Source organism: Camelus ferus, chromosome 9, assembly GCF_009834535.1.
Source record: "Camelus ferus isolate YT-003-E chromosome 9, BCGSAC_Cfer_1.0, whole genome shotgun sequence".
NCBI classification, from domain to species: domain Eukaryota; kingdom Metazoa; phylum Chordata; class Mammalia; order Artiodactyla; family Camelidae; genus Camelus; species Camelus ferus.
The window spans coordinates 17,227,069-17,245,386 of NC_045704.1; the positions used below are offsets into that span (position 1 = coordinate 17,227,069).

The window sequence follows — 18,318 nt, forward strand, 5'->3', positions numbered from 1 at the left end:
GATGTTGGTTATACCAGTTGGTTCCCCGGATGGCCATGGAGTTACATACTGCTCCCCCAACCCAAGATGAGGGAAGGAATTCCAGGACCATCCTCTCCCTACCTCAGAAGGATCTGGTCAGCAGTCATGATCCTTTCTCAGCCATCCAACCTGCGTGAGCTGGGGGAGGGCCTGAGATGTGGTGCTGCAAGAAGGGCAGTTCATCTTTGACAGTCCAGTTGGACCTGATAGGTCTGAGCCAGAGGTGGCACTGGGTGGGAGAGGCCAGTTGGCCAAGAGAACTGCGCTGTCCTCGGTGACTCTTGGTGCCCCCACGTGGCCTGAGCTAGCACTGCAGCCAGGCCAGAGGAAGCTCTCCTGCTTTCTGCCTGTCTATCACAGCCTGTGGACATGCTCTTGGGAGAAAGATAACCATATCCTGTGTAGAGGGATGACTGCTGGGGGTGGGAAGGTCAGGAAGCTTCCACAAGAAGTCACATCTAAGCCAGGACCAGAATACCGTTAAGTTCCAGCCAGGGGAAAGAGCATGTGCAGACTGGAGGGCAGATTTGGGTGGGCTTTGACTATTGAATCACCCAGAATTCTTGCTTGACCTTGATCCTGTAGGGTTGTGTTGGCAAACTAGTTTCACCTAGTGTGCTACTCATTAGTACTGCCTGCCTGCAGCACTCCTGTGATAGTAGAAATCTGACTGTTGATGGATTGGTGAGGCCTGCCTTGGACAGAGCTGCAGGGTCACAGGTATCAGCGTTGAGGTTGAGGTACCCAGACAGGCTTGACCATAGAGCAGAAAATTGGAGACTGAAGAATGAAAATTTAATGTTGCAGGAAGGCAGATGCTTAGGGTGTGGGCTCTGGCAAGGGGACACCGCCCTGGCCCTGGTCTTGGGCCAGCAGACGCTGAAGCAGGGAGTGCAGGGCCCGGCAAACAGGTGTGTAGCCCAGGCGGCTCAGATGCAGGTAATCATACATGTCATGGTGGCTTATGGTGCCATCTGAGTGCACAAAGCCAGGGTCTGCATCCAGGAAGTGGGCCCGTGGGTTGCCAGCCAATGCTGCCCGTACCAGCTCATTCACCCGTCGGTTTTTCTCACGAAGTGGGTTGGGGTGCTGGCCCCGAGGAAGCAGGCCCTGGAGAAGGTACCAAGCATTATAAGGAGGCAGCCTACCAGCATCTGGGTATCCTGTTCTCTGTGCCAAACTGTTTTCCACCCCCCAGCTGTAGAATACACCAGGGATGAAAAACCGGGGTTTAGAAACGTAGTTCCTGAAACCAGGTCTGAGATCTCATTCAGCAAGAACCTTCTAGAAGTGATGAAGTCTAGATTTGCCCTGAGAACGCCTGACAACTTTTGGCTATTTAAGTATTTTGAGTTTTTCAACACCCGTAGAATCTCTAACAGTCCCTTGGGCAAAATGGGCTAATTAGTCCCTAAATGTGTCTGATGGGTGTAGCAAGTGCCAACGCGAGATTCTGCCTGAAGGCCACTGCTCGGTGCCAAGATGCTCAGAATTGTGCAGCTGTGGCTACACCTCAAAGGGTCCCAGACCACTGCCTTTCTTCCTCCCCCACCATCCCATTCTCTCACCAGCACGACGACCCGGGCCTGGGGCTGCCGCTCGTTCACCAGTTGCACAATGGCCTTGATGCCTCCAGTCACCTGCTCTGCAGTGTGCCCGTGGTTGTTGGTACCCACCCAGACCACCACAATCTGCGGAAAGTGACGCATGAAGCAGTGGTGAGGCAGCAGGCTAATGATGCTCTAGCTGCCCACCCAAGCCCTGCTCACCTTGGGACGGATGTGTTCCAGCTCCCCATTCTCCAGACGCCACAGCACGTGCTGCGTGTTGTCACCGCCAATGCCAAAGTTAAGTGCGTGCAGAGGCGAAAAGAGCTCCCGCCAGATCTGTGGGCAAGAAGTGCCGTGGGCACAGGGGCATCGTCAGCATTGACCACCACCTCTGTCCAAGTGTTGACCAAATGTCATCATGGAAAGACCCTTGCTTTATGGAAGCAGTCTGGTTAAATCTCACCTTGAGCAAACCCCAATATGGTCAAACCTAACTTTATGCAAACCCATTATAATCTCACTTTCACGAAAACCCATAGAAGCAAGACTCCCTTTATGGAAACCCATTCTGCTTGAGCCATGCATTGAACCAATAATATTCCAGTTGAACCTCACTTCGAGGGAATCCATGGTTTAACCTCACTTTGTGGAAAGATACCATAATTGAGCCTCCTTAGTGGAGAGCTATTACAGTAACCTCCACTTTGTGGAAACAGCTATAGCCTTGCGGAAATCCATTAAGGCTGTGCACTACTAGTTTAAGCAAACAAAAGAGTCTCATCTTAGGCAATCTTACAAAAAAGCTTCATTTAAAGCCTCACAATACACAAACCCAATGTGACAAAGCCAGGACACACACTTCCTTCTCAGCAGAATGTGGCACTTACACTGAGACTCTGAGTGCCCTACGGCTACCTGAGGCTATTTCGCGTACCCCATACACCGCCTGGCCTGAGATCCGGTCCAGGTGTGTCAGTGAGGGCACAGGCCTGGGTGGGGCAGAAGGAGGGGGACTGGTCTCACCTCGCACTGGTGCATTAGCTGGACCAAGGAGTCCCCGATGAAGACGACTTCGGGTTCCTTATCTTTGCTGTCGGCTACGAACCGATGGTGCTTTGGGGACGTAAAGGGGGAGTCAATGGCACGCGCGCTGCTGGGCCTGACCTGCCCCGCTTCCTTAGGCAGCACCACCCCAGCTGTCCTGTTTCCTAATCACGGAGTGAGAGTGGCGTGAACCAGCAGCTCTCCAGAGCCTCACCCACTCCGCCCCCGCGCCCCCGCCCCGGACTCCAGAGTTTTGCGGGAGGGGTTGCTCACCAGGGACATCCAGCGCCCGTCTCCCTGAACGTCCTGCACCGGCGTGGGTTTGCTGGCTGGGTTCTCTTCTCTGCTCATCTTGGCGCCGCAGCTCCTGCAGGATGAGCAAGCACAGTGGGCCCAAGAGTGTTCCCGGAGGAGGTGGCGCCGCCACGCCCACCCTCAGGCAACAATGGACGGTCCCGAAGCCTGCAATCCAGCCGAGGGTGACGGCCGATACCGGGCGCCGCCTCCTCTCCTGGGGCGGAAACCTTCACTTAGGAGGAGGGGAGGTGGAATTGGGAAGCCGTGCTTCCCCTACGGCGGCCGCGCAGTGGGCTCGCTCGGCGCTTCCTGTCCGGGCCGCTCACTCTCCGGCCGCGGCTGCAGCTAGCGCACCCGGGCACCGGGGGTATGGGGGAGGCGAGACCGTCCAGTACCCGTGGAGGGGAGGAGGAAGAAACCACCCTACCAGCGTCACGGGGAGGAGCGAACTACCTGAAAGGCCAAGAGAGGACGGGGAAAATTAAGCGGGGGAAGAAACCATTTGCTATAGAGCGAGTAAAGTGCGGAAGGGGACCACCTGCGCGCGCTCGCCTGTGTGTGTGCGCGCGCGCCATTCACGTGGTGGGGGGAGGGGAATGAGTGGACGGGTCCATTTTTGGATCCCTTGAGGGGGTGGCTCATACGTACCTGGCTAGGAGGGGACGCTCCCATTTTCTTTTGACGTGGGGGAGAGAAAAGGAAGATGGCAAAATGTGAAAATTAGAGGCTCAACTGTAAGGAGACACCATAAGACAGTGCCAGGACTTTAGTGAGCCTATCTGCTCATGGGCCTCCCCTCCTCAAAACCACCAGTTTTTATGGCATAAAATCTAAACTACATGTCTGCATTACAGATATATCACTGACCCTGCAAAGAGGGTAGTAGAAGATACAGAAAGACAAAGGAAATTAGAGATGCTGCAAGGTCCAGGTCCAGCCTGGCGCCCCTCCCGCACAGCTCATCTTACAGATCTGTGGCCTCTGCTTCCGTCTCTAAACCTATGGCTGTCCAACAACGTCAGTTGGTTGTTTCTGCGCTCTGAAGCATGCACAACCAAGGTCACCTAAGGTCGCTGACCCAAATTAATCTCAGACTTCAAATCTTCCCAGAACTCCCTGTTCTGGGGGACCAGGTGGGGGTCCCACACCCCCCTAAACGTCCTGATTATATTCCTGTAGCTCCTCTCCCAAGTGGGACCTTCCTACCTATTTATTCCTTCTAGGTAGGTTGATACTAAGATTTAGAGATCAATCTTATTTACTGTGTTTATATTTTGCTACAATTCACTTGCCTGGAACGGGACCTGAGTCATGGTACCAAGTGCTATGGCTGTTCACAAGTTCACAAGTACTTCCTGAATGAATTTTAAATGAATCGGTCAGATCCTGGTCTTGTCCTACCATGTTGGGGGAGGCAGATCCAGACACAGAGCTGCAGGAAGAATCAAAGTTGTGATTAAGGAAGGTACAGGGGACTTCTGCGGGAGGAGGAAGAGAAGGACTCTGAGGGTGAAAGATTTCCTAGTAGTATCTGAGGAGTTAGGCTTTGAAAGTTTACACAGGTAATGTAGCTTACTAGGGTATGGGGAATACCCTGGCATAGCTTGATTTGAAAGTCTGAGGGGATAAGTGAGAAACAAAGCTTTGAGGCATCCATTCACCAAGCGCTGTTTCAAATTAGATGTTGGTTCATTTCATACTTACAGCAATTGTAAGAAGGAGCTAATAACTTCATTTTACAGATTAGGAAAACTGAAGCTCTGAGCAGTTACATACTTATCCTGGGTCACAGAGCTCAAATGTGCTAATCTGGGCATTTGAACCTGGGTAGTCTAGTTCTGGATCCTAGCTTTGAATGACAACACTGTACTGATTCTCTAGGGATAAGGTCTGTGACTGTGTGGAGACTGGCTGCTTATAGAGGCTACCGTGGCCCTTCTCTCCCTTCGCTTCGTCTCATCTCACGCTGCTGAGAGAAAGTCCGCCAATAGATGTCTAAACCAATCAGCATTGAGGAAGGGGGCGGGCCTAATGGACCTCACAGCCAATTGGTGAAGGGGAGGTACTTAAGGACAAATGAAAGAAGTTTCCAAAAGTGAGGCTGGGGAGGGGAGGAGGGACTATAACCGGCACTCTGGGCCGCTGGCACGTGCCCCTGGGCCTGCTCTTCTCCAGAGCAGGAAAGACAAAGGGTGTGGGAGGGGCACGCGCATGCGCGGGCGCATGAGACCCGGAAGAGCATCGGGCGCGACAAAACCTGGGGTCACCACGGAAAAGAAGCCATTGTACCCCACAGCCACGTGGAGTAGGCAGAGGGCGGGATTCGTTGGGGCAGCAGAAGGTGAGGTGCCCCTCCCCCAACCTGCCCCCACCAATCGTACCCTCATCCTTACCTCACCTGGCCCAACCTGCCTTGTTTCCTGGACCGTCCTTGACGAGGCCTCAATCCCTGATAGCTCCTCTGTTGCCCTTTCTGTTCTCCCGAGGTTTTCTCTGTCTCCCCAGCTTACATCCTCTTTCCTGCCTTTCTCGCTCTACCATCTCTCCACCTTCTGCATTCTCCAGTATCTCCTCTACCCCTGGATTTCTCCTCTGTTCAAAATCTCTTCTGGTTCACCAGACCCCTCCAATATCAAGATCCCTTTCGCATCCCCCATCTTCTAGCTATTTCCTCACATCCCTGTTCCCTCTAACTCTTTCTCTATCCCTTGACAAATCTTCTCATTCAGTGTGACTCCCTTGACCCTATCCTACCCCTATGACTCTGCCTTTTCCCTGACCTTACCCCTGACCAAGCCTTTTCCAGTTGGCTCTCTGCTGATCCCTTTTTTTCACCTTGTCTCTCTAAATCATACTTCCATCTCACCCCAAACCATCTCCTCTTTTCACTACTCACTTTTAGGTCCTTGACTTATCTACATGCTGATGACCACCCTATCTTTATCTTCCAGGTTGCCATGGACCCCAGGGGGCCAGCCCCCAAGACTTTCCAGCGGCCTGAGAAACCTGGTCGTGTCCGCCGTCGGAAGACCAGGCGGGAGCGTAATGAGGCTCTGGTGGGCAGTCGGCAGTCATTGGCCCATCAAGATCCTCCTGTGGCCAGTCGGGATCCACATATGGTCCTCCGGAATTCTGTGGCCCCTGCTGCCCCCAAGCTTGTGGTCATAACCCAGGGCCGGCTGAGCCGAGAGCACCGGGGTCTCTTCAGCCATGAGGTGAAATCTCTGGACGTTGCTCGACTGCTTAGCAGTGGGTCCCTGGAGCCAAGGACCCCTAAACTCCCCACTAAGTTCTCCCCAAGCCCAGGCAGGGCCCAAGAACCAGCCCCACAGTCAAGGGGCAAGGAGAACAAGGTCCCTGGAGGCTCGGGCCCAGGCCCACCTAGTCCCCTACAGTTCCCTGACTTGGAGCAGCTGCTGGAAGAGCTGCAATGCCAGCTAATTCTGCCACAGGCCTTCCCCAGGAGAAATCTAGTACAAGAGGCCAGGGATGTCATCGTGAGCACCTTACAGGCCTGCCATGGCTGTGTGCCTGACCTTACCCTGGTGCTCCGGAGTTGCCAGCCACCCTTGCCAGGTGAGTCCACCTCCTGTCCCCTGTACTCCCTTCCCTTTGTCTGTGCTAGTTCATCTGTCCCCTGTGCTTCTTTCCTCTTTGCCAGGGACCAAGCCTGGGGGCCCTGAGGAACGAAGGATGACACCCTCCTGGATCAACAGCCCTGAGCAGGCCCCAAGGGAGGGGAGGCAGAGGAGGCAAAAGAAGACAAAGGAGCTCAACTTCACCATGCCTCACACCTGCAGCACTCCTACTGTGCACAGGGTGAGCCTGGCACCACCGAAAGGTCCCTGGCTACCCCCATTGTCCTCATTGCCTTCACCATCGGAGATGGCCTGGGGCCCCCCAACAGCTTTTGATCTGCTGAAAAGTATTTGGCTGATAGCCACACCACCCCCTCCCCGGCCCTGGGGGGTTGGCCCACCACAACTCCTGCCTCAGCCACCATCACCCTTGTTGCCCCGAACCTCTGCCCTGGACTGGAGCCCCAGCCCCCCTGCCCCACTGCCCAGCCTCTCCTGGGTGGTGGCCCAGAGCAGCCCGGAGGCTTGGTCCTTTCCACCCATGAGACTGTACTGAGGGGGGCTGAGGCTAGGTTGGGGCCAGGAATCCCACATTCTAATCACTTCAATAAAATACCTACTTTGTGGTCCTCTTGATTTTTGGTGAATAGCCCAGGAGAGCAGCTTTCCTTAGCTCTGAGTTCTAGGTCCAAAGTGGAGGGGAAGGTACTGTCACTTGTCACCTTCCTAGGGCCCCAGAGGCCAGCAGGTTGGGGAAACCTGGGGCTTCAGTCAGTCTAACACATCCACCCACTGAGGCCAACTATGTGCCCAACTCTGAGCTCTGGTGATGCTGAGGCCCCAGATTGAGTGAGACTGAGTCTGTGTTCCCAGAGGATGCCCAGTCTAGTGGTGAGCACAGACAGTTCCAGCCCCAGTGGTTGCATCTGAGAGAGACCTGGCATAGACCAAGAAGGGAGTGATGACTGTCCTGCTGATGAGAGAGGTCTTCATAGAGGAGTTGACACAAGACCCTTGTATTTTTTGTTTGGTAGCAACTGCTAGTAGAGGAGGAAAAGAACATTTCAGGCAATGCTAGAAATGTTCTATGGAACAGCATGTACAAGGCTTGGAGGAGGGCAAATAGGGGATGTGGGGCCGTTTTCATTCAGCTTGTTTCCCAAGGCCATGCTGGGACCTAGGGTGAGTCACATCTGGGCCCTGCTTTTGGGAGGCTTGTGGTCTGGTGGGCACAGAAACTGTGTGTACAGGATCAGGGCAGGAATGGCTGAAGAGGCTTGGATATGGCCCAGAGAATTTTTTCTTTGGCCTACAATATATTTTAAATTTTTGAATCAATTGCCTATTGTTACAAATCAGATGGTTTGCTTGAAAAAAAAAAACCCCAACACATTTCGAGTTTCTCTCAAAAAAAAAAAAAAGAAGAAAGAAAAAGGATCTGGCAGGAGACCTACTATTCCTCCTCAACAACTGCCTTAAGACAAGTGGCAGAGGCCCCTTTTTCATGGGGCTTACAGTGTCTATTAAAAGTATTTCATGCACTTGTGTTTCCTGCTTGGCCTCTGAACTTAAAAAGTTTTTAAAAATGATATATTTAAATTTTTAAAATTTGTATACAATTTTTAAAGGTTACTTTCCACTTACAATTATTACAAAATATTGGCTATATTCCCCATGTTGTGTGATACATCCCTGAGCCTGTCTTACACCCAATAGTTTGTACCGCCCACTCCCTCACCTCTTTACTGCCCTCCCCCCACTGGTAACCACTCGTTTGTTCTCTATATCTGTGAGTCTGCTTCTCTTTTTGTTACATTCACTAGTTTGTTGTATTTTTCAGATTCCACATATAAGTGATATCATACAGTATTTATCGTTCTCTGTCTGATTTATTTCGCTTAGCATAATACCCTCCAAGTCTATCCATGTTGCCCCAAGTAACAAAATTTCGGTTTTTTTAATAGTTGAGTAGTATTCCATTGTATATGCATGTATATGTGTGTGTGTGTGTATATGTATATATGTGTGTGTGTATATATATATATATATATACACACACACATATACACACACCATGTCTTCTTTATCCATTCATCTGATGATGGACACTTAGGTTGTTTCCATGCCTTGAAAATGATATTTTTGAAGAGCAGCAAATTTTTCTGCAGTAGAGGGAGAGAGATGAAGCTAAAAATGTGTTGGAATCTGATGAGGAAAATGAAGGTGAGAGGATTGGACTGTACTCTTTAAAGGTTTTTCAGGGCTCCCATTGCCCACTGGGAAACCATAAGGTCAGTACCAGGGTATAGGGGGCTGGACTGAGAGGTCACACCTCTGTGACTTGGCTGAGGTCTTATGGGGAGGAAGTGGCAATGCTGGGATTTGAACCCAAGCAATTGACTTCAGAGTCTGCTTGTGGGTTTCTCATAATACTACCTCCTCTGCCTCACAGCAACTGATTTCACACTCTGGTAAGCAGTGACAGGACAGGGTCAGGCAGCAGGGTGTAGTGGTTGTGGCTGAGGGCTGTCTGCAATCTCGGAGTTGTGTGACCCAGAATAAATGGTTTGCCCACTCTGTGCCTCTGTGTCTCTGTAGGCAATTCAGAGTGCATGGGATCTGGGGTGGACACAGCTGGTGATGGCTGTCATTGGGGGTGGGGATGATCAATCAAAGAGCAGCTTGGGGACTAAGTTGGGGGACAGTCAGGGCAGAACTGGGGTCTGAGGGTTATGGGCCATCCTGATATGGCAGTCTGGAGGAGGAAGCTCCTCTTGGGGAAATGTGAGTTCATTTTAGGGCATGAAGAGCCGGAGGTATCAAGGAGACTTCGAGAGGGGAGGACTGGAGCTGTGGATGGGTGGAGAGAATGAAAAAGAGGCGTCCCCTCCTACGGTGGGGATTGGGAAGGGGCCAGATTGGGTTATCTCGGAGGAGGGGGCAGGGAACACGGCTTCCAGCGGTCCCTTTAATCGGGGGCGCGCGCCAGCCAGCCCGCGCGCTCTCGCCGCCGTCACCGGGCCGGAGCGGGAGCCGGAGCGGAGCCCGGGCCGGGGCCCGAGCCCCAGCGGGTGGAATGGAGCCCCCGCGGGCACCCGCTTTGCGCCGCTTGCTGCCGCCACTGCTACTCCTGCTGCTGCCACTGCCCCCCCGCGCCCGGGCCAAGTATGTGCGGGGCAACCTCAGCTCCAAGGAGGTGAGCGCGCCGGGCCCTCCCCTGCCACCCGCCGGGCCCCGGGGGGACGCGAGGGAGGAGAAGGGGGAGGTGCCGCCCCGCCCACTGCCGCCCCTTTCGGTTGGTCCCTGAGTGCCGCAGGGCGGTGGGGCCAGGGACTGTGAGGGATTGGGTCTGGGTTGAGGCTGAGGGGGGCTGTGGGGTCGAGAGGAGACTCGGGGATTGTAGGAGGGACATTGAGGTCAGACCTGAGCCAGGAGACGGGTGGGGAGGCCGGGTTGGGAGAGTTGGAGTTGGGGTGGGGGTGGGGGACGCCGAGGTGGTGCTGAAAGGACAGCACTTTTCACTCCGCAGAGGGCCTCGAGTTCACACTCCTGCTCAGGACCAGGAGAGGGCCTTTTGGTATATTCCCCAGCACTGGATGGTCTCTGGGACCATCGTGGGGGCATGTGTGGATAACCGGGGGGATGCCGGTGGGATGGTGGCTGGGACAAAAGGTGTCCAGGATGGGGATCTGACCCTCCAGGGTCTTTCTCAGGTACCCGGGAAATGGGAGAAGTGTTTGAAGGGAGAGGAAGAAACTTGGTGCGGCGTGGGGGGGGGGGGGCATCTGAAGCAGGAATCCTGGAACACAAAGGGAAGGGATCACAGAAGAATTTGGGAGGTGACTTTGTCTCCTTATGCTTTTTGGGAAACCAGGTACTCCAGAGTAGGGAAAAAAAGTTGGTGATTATGGAGCTGAGGAGAGTTCTCAAAGGACTCAGAATGACGGTCTGAGTGGGCCTCTTTTCCAGGACTGGGTGTTCCTGACGAGATTTTGCTTCCTCTCTGATTACGGCCGACTGGACTTCCGATTCCGATACCCTGAGGTGAGCCTTCCCTAACCATTTGCCATGCTGAATGAAGCTGGATACTCCCTTGGCCTCCCAAGGTAAGGGCTACCCCAGGTCCCCACACTCCTTCAAACCCCAAAATCTCTGGGTCTGCAGGCCAAGTGCTGTCAGAACATCCTCCTCTACTTCGACGACCCATCCCAGTGGCCAGCTGTGTACAAGGCTGGGGACAAGGTGAAGGCTGTGAGGAGGGTGTAGGGGAGGGGGGATAAGGTTGAGGCAGGCTAAGGAGTGACCATGTCCCTGCCTCCTCCCTCAGGACTGCCTAGCCAAAGAGTCAGTGATCAGGCCGGAGAACAACCAGGTCATCAACCTCACCACCCAGTATGCCTGGTCAGGCTGTCAGGTATGAGCCCAGCCTGGGGGAGTGGGCAGGTCAAGGGCCAGAGGGAGGCACAGGCAGACTTCAGCCTTCTCACTCCTCCCCAGGTGGTGTCAGAGGAGGGAACCCACTACCTGAGCTGCTCTAGTGGCCGCAGCTTCCGCTCAGTGCGTGAAAGGTGGTGGTACATCGCGCTCAGCAAGTGTGGGGTAAGGGACTGGGCTGGCCACCTTGGCCTTCTCCTCCTTGCCTTCCTGCTGACCCCCTCCCTGTCCAGGGCCCCCCTTAGGCCTCCACACTCCCCACAGGGAGATGGGCTACAGCTGGAGTATGAGATGATCCTCACAAATGGCAAGTCCTTCTGGACACGGCATTTCTCTGCTGATGAGTTTGGTGAGCATATTGGGACCCAGGATCTTTGTGGGAGCCCAGCGCTGGGAGCCTGTTGAGGGACACCCAGTCTGACTGAACAGTGACCTCCTTCCATCAAACTGGCAGGGATCCTGGAGACAGATGTGACTTTCTTCCTCATTTTCATCCTCATCTTCTTCCTCTCCTGTTACTTTGGATGTGAGTCTAGCACATGGTGGGAGTGGGGAGGTTGAAGGGGGGGGGAGGGAACAAGGTTGGAGGAAATGAGCAACTCTCCCTTCCTGTCTGTGAACAGCTTTCCCCTACCCTCCTTCTAGATTTGCTGAAAGGTCGTCAGCTGCTCCACACAACTTATAAAATGTTCATGGCTGCAGCAGGAGTGGAGGGTGAGGTTTAGCATATCCCCACTTTTGAGTTCTGTGAAAGGAGAGACTTACGGCTCAAAATACCTGGGCCTAAGAGAGGAGGGGCTGGGAACCCGGACTTCTGAGTCCTGGAGGGGAGGGGCCAGGGGTCTGGATTCCTGGGTCTAAGGGAGGAGAGGTCTGGGGGACTGGACTCCAATCTCCTAGGAGGTCAGTGGGAGTAAATGGTCTAGAATCCTGATGGGGATGAAGAAAGGGCTCACAGTGTTAGGGAACAGTGATGCCCTAAAGCCGGTTTCTGTCCTTTTCTCTCTCTACTCATCCTCCCCTCAGTCCTGAGCCTCCTGTTTTTCTGCATATACTGGGGCCAGTATGCCACTGATGGCATTGGCAACGAGAGTCTGAAGATCTTGGGTGAGAATGAAGTGGGCCCAGGAGGGTGCTCGGGCTCCTCTCCAAGCCGAGCCCTGGGTCTGAGCTGCCTTCTCCTCCCTTCCACCAGCCAAGCTGCTCTTCTCCTCCAGCTTCCTCATCTTCCTGCTGATGCTCATCCTTCTGGGAAAGGGATTCACGGTGACACGGTGCCCAGGCTAGGGTGGGAGGGAGCACAGCGGGTGGGGAGGGGGGCTGGGCTAGTGAGCAGGGCAGAGAGATGGGTTGAGGGGGTGGCCGCCCCCTCCTCTCTGACAGCCCCCACCCCTGCTATCTCCCCTCATGGCCTGCTGCCAGGGGCCGCATCAGCCACTCAGGCTCAGTGAAGTTGTCTGTCTACATGACCCTGTACACCCTTACCCATGTGGTGCTGCTAATCTACGAGGCTGAGGTGAGTCCCACCTGTCACTGCTCAGGCTCTGCCCCAGCCTCCCCACCCCTCAGAGGGTGGTCTCCTCCACCAGTATGCTAGCCTTCCCCACATCTGGCTCAGCCTGGCGCTCTCTCTCCTGCTCTGTGATGTTCTGCCTTCCCATCTGTCTCTCTAAGTGCATTCCTCCCCTCTTCACCATCTCTGGGTAGCTTTCTTCCTCCTCCCTCTGTCTCTCACTGTCTGTCACGTTTATGCTGAATGTCACGACTAAGTTCAGGAGTCACCCAGACCTGGGTTCTCCTTGGGCTCTCCCACTTTCCAGCTGGCTGACCTTGGCTGATGGCACCCCTCTCTGGGCCCGTTTCCTCTTCTGTAAAATTGCGAGGGTCTTACCTACCCCAGGGAACACCTCTAAGGCTTTATATCATGCTCTCTTTGGCCAAAAGGCTTCCCCCTGAGCCTCAGTTTCCCCATCTGTGAAGGGGGGGTGATAATAAGACCTACTTCATCAAGTTGATGCAAATGGAAAAGCTTACATGTGGTGGTGTTTAGCCCCATGTTGGACCCACGGTAGCAGATATATTCTGTTTCTCTCTTTTGCCTTCTCTCTCTTTACCTCTGTATGTTTTCATCTCCATCTCTCATTCTCTTGCTGCTTTGTCATGACCAAGTACCTCTGCCCCCTGGGTATCTGGGGGTGGGGTCTGGGGTCCCTGTGTGGAGGGCCTGAGGCCAGAGTTATGACAAACCCTCTCCCTTGGGTCCAGTTTTTTGACCCGGGTCAGGTACTGTACATGTATGAATCACCAGCGGGCTACGGGCTCATCGGGCTGCAGGTGGCGGCCTACGTGTGGTTCAGCTACGCCGTACTTGTCTCCTTGCGCCACTTCCCGGAGAAGCAGCCCTTTTACGTGCCTTTCTTTGCTGCCTACACCCTCTGGTGAGATGTGCTGGGCCCCAACCTGTCCCTGCCTTCCCCGGCTTCCCAGAAATGGCTGTCTCCAACTCAGACCCTCCTCAGTGAGGCAGATGGGCTTCCAAGGCAGGCAGCTGTCACCAGAGTCACTTACTGCTGCCACTTACTCACTTTGTGACCTGAAAAAAATTACTTTCCCAAAATGAAAAAACGAGTGCCTCAGGTTGCTTACCCATGAAGAAAGGTTGTCAAGAGTATCTATTGCAAAGGGTTATCTTGAGCATGCATAGGGCAACAGATGAGGGCTTTAAGTCTGGCACATAGTAAATGTCCAATAAAAGCTAGTTGTAAAATTTTTTTCATTCAACATAATAAAGCAGTAAAGCAGGCAGATTCTAAGCTAGATTGCCTGGGTTTGGATCCCAGTTCTAAAGCTTGTAAACTGTGTGACCTTACACAAGACAATTAAATTTTCTCTGCCTCAGTTTCCTCAACTGTGTAATGGGGATGGAAGTTGTACCTGCTTCGTAGAGTCACTGTGAGAGTTAGATGTGTGTATATATGTGAAGTGCTTAGTAACAGGTCTAGCATGCTGTTAAGTCCTTAATTGTTATTATCATATGTTAATTCATTCATCAAACATCTGTTGATTTCCTATTAGGTGCCAGGATTTGGGGTGGGGTAGGACTGAGTTAAATTCAACCTTCTCCTGGCCTCACCCTGATTTTCCCAGGCCAGTGGGATTCCTGTCTCCTTTAAACCTCTGGCTTCTGAAGCTCACACTGGCTTTCCTCCAGTTTGGGACTCGCTTGGGGCTTGTGTGTGTGCCTAGCAGGGGAGTTGGGGCCGTGGTGGGGTGGGGTGGAAGGCAGGGACAGTATCTCTACCGACCCAATACCTCCCCTTCAGGTTCTTTGCAGTTCCGGTCATGGCCCTGATCGCCAACTTCGGGATCCCCAAGTGGGCCCGGGAGAAGATTGTCAATGGCATCCAGCTGGGGATCCATTTGTATGCCCATGGAGTGTTCCTGGTGAGGCTGGGCATCCAGGTTGGGGTGAAAAACCAATGGGTGGAGGATACATGAGGCTCCCCACCCAAGTTGCCTGAACCTTCTGTTCTGAGCTCTTGAGCCATTGCCTTCACTTCATCCCTGTAGTCGTTCAACAGACTCTTATTGAGAGCCTGCTGGGTTCCTGCAGGCTATTCCACTATATCCCCCAGAGTCCACCCTCTTCTATTCCTCTCTCTCACTTTTGTGTCCTGGCCTCTTGCCCCAACCCCAGCCTCTTTGCCTTTCTCCCCATTCCCACTCCTGACCCAGTGTCCCCAGACTCTTACTTTTCCCTTCTGTATCCCCACTGCCTTCCCTAGGCTCCCTGGTCTCTACTCCTCTCCCCTCCACATCCTCCCATCTCTGCCCCATCTCTGCCACTCCATCACAGGAAGAAGCAGCTGGGATGGGTCAGGCTGGGGCTCCAGGTAACCTAGATCTGAATGGCAGCAGGGGTTACTGGCACCAAACCTCTTCTTTGCCCTGGTTTACATCCTATCAGCCTTTTGTGTGACAGTTCTTATATTCATTTATTCATTCATCTATCCATCCATCAACCATCCAGTGGGTACCTGTCCCAAACCAGCCTCTGTTTCATGCTGGGGAACACCCACATGCATTTATTTCTGCCCTCTTGTTTAATTGGCAGAGCAACTCCAGGACAAGATGGATAAGTTTCTGAACACACTATACAGAGAGCATAAACTAATGCCCAGAGAAGGGAGGTGACCTGCCAGAGCTCTATGGCCTTTGGTGGTTTGGGGAGGCGGACGGGAACTTTGAACCCAGTCCTTCTCCAGCAGACCATAAGATCTGGCATGAGAGGGAGCCAGATAAGGAAATAGGCTCCTGACTTGAGGCGTCCACCATGTGTTCTTTGTAGGGAATATACTCAGCCACTGAGGGAGGGGGCCAGGTCCCCCATCTTCTACCCTAGAACCTGACTTAGGTACAGACTCACCTTCCTGGGACAGTTCCTCTTGAGACTCTGCAGGAAGTCAGAAAGAGACAGAGAGAGAAGAAATGCTGAGAACTCACCACGTGCTAGGCTCTGCACCAGGAGTTTTCATTTCCACCCTCTCTTCATCTTTCCAAGTATGCACTGCAACCCCTTTTCTGCAGTGAGGCTCAGGGAGTATAATCAATGTGCCCCAGATCCCATACTTAATGAGCTGTGGGGCTGGGAGATAGGGTGCCGGCTCACACCACCAAACACAGTGCCCTTTCTGCTAAATTTCACCTTCAGCCAGTTTCCTTCCTAAAAAACGCTCAGCACAGCTCCAGCTCTGGCATTCCATTGCTCTTTGGTTCTGGCTGCTTGTTCACGTATTCAGCAACAATCTTAGAGGGGCTGTGCTGGGCTTCCATGTGTAGTGCTAAGGTCACACCCAGTCCCTGCCTTCATGACCTGTCAGGCTAATTGGAAGACATCTCTACATTCAAGCAACATTTATTGAGAGCTTATGTGTGCCAGGTACTATTCTAGAAGGTATTGGGGATTCAGCAGGAAACAGAACAGTCAAGTGCCTGCCCTCATGGAGCTAACATTCTAGAGTCGGTCACTTGCTGTCCAATTGAACTTTCTGTGTTTATGAAAATATTCTGCAATCTGTGCTGTCCCATACAATAGCTACTACCACATGTGGCTATGGAGCACTTAAATGCAGCTAGTGTGACTGAGAAAGAAAAGTTTTAGTTTAATTTTGATTAATCTAAATTTAAATAGCCACATATAGCTAGTAGCTATCATTCTGGACAGCTTAACCAGTCAGTGATAACTCGATGATCAGGGCTCTGATGGAGGAAGCATCGGCAGAGTAATAAGATTTGTGATGGATGGAAAAGGTTAGAGCCCTGGGCACTGTGCGAGCCCAGAGGAGGGGCCTAATTCAGTTGAAGGGTTTCAGGGAAGCATCGGGGATGTCAAGTAAAGGGGAATCCTTAGGTCCCCATGTTTATGGAGGCAGTCTGATCCCTGGACAGTCCTGCAACCCGCGCCTGCCCTTCGCCCCAGATCATGACACGCCCTTCAGCGGCCAACAAGAACTTCCCGTACCATGTGCGCACGTCTCAGATCGCTTCTGCCGGAGTCCCTGGCCCGGGAGGGGGCCAATCCGCAGACAAGGCCTTCCCGCAGCACGTCTATGGGAACGTGACGTTCATCAGCGACTCGGTGCCCAACTTCACGGAGCTCTTCTCCATCCCCCCGCCCGCCTCCTCCGTAAGCCCCGCGCCCCCGGCGCCCGAGGAGCTGCTGGCGCCGCCCCTGGAGTACCTGACCCCGCTCCCGGCCCCTCCACCGCCCTCCACGCCCAGGCACCTGAGCCCACCCCCTGCCTTTCGCACCCCGCGCGTCCCAACGCCGCGCCGCGACTGTCCCCCAGCACCCGCGCCCACCTTGCCTGACTGGGTCCTGGCGCTGTTGCGCACGCCCCCGCAGACGCCCCGCGCGGTGCCCCCGCCGCCGGCCTTCCGCGGTTCTCCTCCCCCTCCCCGGCAGCCGCCGGAGTTTGCCCGGCGCACCCCGACGCCGCCCCTTGAGTACCTGGCCCCACTGCCCAGGCGCCCCTGACTGACACCTGCGCCCACACCTCGGGAGGGGGGATCATCCAGGGGAAGGGGGACGGGCCTTCGGGGCCGCATCTGCCCCCCGTCGGTCCCGGACGGCCTCTGACCCTGACCCCCCTCCCAGGCCGGGAAGCAGGTGGAGGAGACAGCGGTGGCGGCGGCGGTGGCCCCGAGGGGCCGCGTGGTGACCATGGCCGAGCCGGGCGCGGCCTCCCCGCCCCCTCCCTCTCGGTTCCCCAAGGCGGCCGACCCGAGCTGGGATGGCCCGACGCCGCCCTACCAGCCGCTCGTGCCCCAGACAGCGGCGCCGCACACCGGCTTCACCGAATACTTCAGCATGCACACGGCCGGGGGCACCGCACCCCCGGTCTGAGCACCCCTGCCCGCCCCTGCCCCATGGGCCGCGCGCCGGGCCCCGGCCGGGCTCTGGATCCCCGCTCTATTACGGCCTCAGGGCTCTGCCATCCCAGGCCTTCCCAAATCTCCCCACCCCGCGCGCCCAGGTAGGGGTGCGTAATGTCCCCCTCCCTTCCCTTACCCCTACTCTTGTGCCAAACGGTCCCGCGGGAGCCGCTCTCCCCGTCCCCTCCCTCAGCCCCTGCCCCGAGCGGCACCGGATTCTGGGCTCCCGCTGTTCCGTGACCTCCGGCCCCCTGGCCCCCTCCGAGACTTCTGACCCCGCCGGACCCCGGAACACCAGGGACGATCGCCGGGATCCTGCCCATGACTCTCCAGGACTCCGCGACTCCAAGCCACTGCTCCCAGGACGGATATTGTGAAGCTAGTCTCGATTCTGAAAACTTCCCTTGGATCTCTGTGATCTCGTACCCGTACACTGTCCACCCTATCTCCATCCCGGAGGCCCTCCCTCAGGTCCCTGGCAGAAAGACTTTTTCCCCTTCTTGCCAAAATAAAGAGGATTCGTCGAGTTTTTAATCTATAAGATGGCCTCTTTTACATCTTGATAGTGCTCAGAGACGGGATTGAGCAAGAACCGTTCCAGACTCGGGACCTCAGTGAGCCCATCTGTGAAATGGTATTTTGAGAAGGGCTTGTATAACCTGACCTTTTGCTGACCCAGAATCTGGGAGCATTGTAGATATGAATCATCATCTAGCAGAGTCCTCTTACTGTATGGCTTCTTTATTTTTACCCTCTCTTCCCTGTCAGAGGTGAAGCGCCCTCCAATGGCAGATGCTTAGCTCAGCCACCTGCCCTGGGAATTCGAGTTACGATTTTAGCAGTGCGCATGTGTAATTCTCACTTCTCCGGCCATGGAGGTCACTGCTGCGCACGCGTCTAGGAACAAACGGGCGGGGAAGTTTCCGGAAGTCTCCTTCTGTGGACGGGTGGGGTTGGAT

At 54.4% G+C, this 18,318-nt stretch overlaps 3 protein-coding genes across 15 annotated transcripts; 2 read left to right on the forward strand and 1 right to left on the reverse strand.

Annotated features, from left to right (window-relative positions):
• Positions 1 to 794: 794 nt before the first annotated feature.
• On the reverse strand, positions 795 to 3,500 carry PAFAH1B3 (platelet activating factor acetylhydrolase 1b catalytic subunit 3). Of its 4 annotated transcripts, none has more exons than XM_014550937.2 (6): positions 3,366 to 3,500; positions 2,889 to 2,982; positions 2,595 to 2,684; positions 1,791 to 1,907; positions 1,590 to 1,712; positions 795 to 1,131 (listed from the first exon to the last, which is right to left on the reverse strand). In XM_014550937.2, the coding sequence occupies exons 1-6, from the start codon at positions 3,485 to 3,487 to the stop codon at positions 841 to 843; spliced, it is 837 nt and encodes a 278-aa protein (XP_014406423.2). In that variant the 5' UTR covers positions 3,488 to 3,500; the 3' UTR covers positions 795 to 840. The 4 variants fall into 4 exon arrangements, with proteins under 4 accessions (XP_014406423.2, XP_032341860.1, XP_014406425.1 ...); XM_032485969.1 differs by having other exon boundaries at positions 2,595 to 2,779; positions 3,366 to 3,397; XM_014550939.2 differs by lacking the exon at positions 3,366 to 3,500 and adding an exon at positions 3,140 to 3,281.
• Positions 3,399 to 7,112, forward strand: PRR19 (proline rich 19). 5 transcript variants are annotated; one of them, XM_032485967.1, is made up of 4 exons: positions 3,399 to 4,135; positions 4,794 to 4,974; positions 5,864 to 6,488; positions 6,574 to 7,112. In XM_032485967.1, the coding sequence occupies exons 3-4, from the start codon at positions 5,870 to 5,872 to the stop codon at positions 7,044 to 7,046; spliced, it is 1,092 nt and encodes a 363-aa protein (XP_032341858.1). In that variant the 5' UTR covers positions 3,399 to 4,135; positions 4,794 to 4,974; positions 5,864 to 5,869; the 3' UTR covers positions 7,047 to 7,112. The 5 variants fall into 5 exon arrangements, with proteins under 5 accessions (XP_032341858.1, XP_032341859.1, XP_006175121.1 ...); XM_032485968.1 differs by having other exon boundaries at positions 3,399 to 4,045; XM_006175059.3 differs by lacking the exon at positions 4,794 to 4,974.
• A 2,358-nt stretch (positions 7,113 to 9,470) lies between these two features.
• TMEM145 (transmembrane protein 145) lies at positions 9,471 to 17,900 on the forward strand. Of its 6 annotated transcripts, none has more exons than XM_032485976.1 (15): positions 9,473 to 9,686; positions 10,460 to 10,534; positions 10,655 to 10,732; positions 10,818 to 10,904; positions 10,988 to 11,089; positions 11,189 to 11,273; positions 11,379 to 11,450; positions 11,570 to 11,638; positions 11,951 to 12,031; positions 12,120 to 12,198; positions 12,347 to 12,440; positions 13,190 to 13,362; positions 14,248 to 14,368; positions 16,404 to 16,610; positions 17,553 to 17,900. In XM_032485976.1, exons 1-15 carry the CDS (start codon positions 9,567 to 9,569, stop codon positions 17,631 to 17,633), a joined length of 1,524 nt encoding a protein of 507 aa, XP_032341867.1. In that variant the 5' UTR covers positions 9,473 to 9,566; the 3' UTR covers positions 17,634 to 17,900. The 6 variants fall into 6 exon arrangements, with proteins under 6 accessions (XP_032341862.1, XP_032341867.1, XP_032341863.1 ...); XM_032485972.1 differs by having other exon boundaries at positions 9,477 to 9,686; positions 17,082 to 17,900; XM_032485973.1 differs by having other exon boundaries at positions 9,477 to 9,686; positions 13,190 to 13,207; positions 17,082 to 17,900.
• The last annotated feature ends 418 nt before the right edge of the window (positions 17,901 to 18,318 follow it).

Coding starts and splice junctions, on each gene's coding strand:
- PAFAH1B3 (XM_014550937.2), bottom strand. CDS start 3,487: ATGGCGCGCGCGCACACACACAGGCGAGCGCGCGCAGGTGGTCCCCTT. Junction 2,983..3,365: donor GTCCTCTCTTGGCCTTTCAG/GTAGTTCGCTCC, acceptor CTCATCCTGCAG/GAGCTGCGGCGCCAAGATGA. Junction 1,713..1,790: donor TGGAACACATCCGTCCCAAG/GTGAGCAGGGCT, acceptor CACTTTCCGCAG/ATTGTGGTGGTCTGGGTGGG.
- PRR19 (XM_032485965.1), top strand. CDS start 3,959: ATGCACAACCAAGGTCACCTAAGGTCGCTGACCCAAATTAATCTCAGA. Junction 4,046..5,863: donor TCCCTGTTCTGGGGGACCAG/GTGGGGGTCCCA, acceptor TTTATCTTCCAG/GTTGCCATGGACCCCAGGGG. Junction 6,489..6,573: donor TTGCCAGCCACCCTTGCCAG/GTGAGTCCACCT, acceptor CCTCTTTGCCAG/GGACCAAGCCTGGGGGCCCT.
- TMEM145 (XM_032485975.1), top strand. CDS start 10,215: ATGGGAGAAGTGTTTGAAGGGAGAGGAAGAAACTTGGTGCGGCGTGGG. Junction 10,535..10,654: donor TCCGATTCCGATACCCTGAG/GTGAGCCTTCCC, acceptor CTGGGTCTGCAG/GCCAAGTGCTGTCAGAACAT. Junction 11,274..11,378: donor TTTCTCTGCTGATGAGTTTG/GTGAGCATATTG, acceptor TCAAACTGGCAG/GGATCCTGGAGACAGATGTG.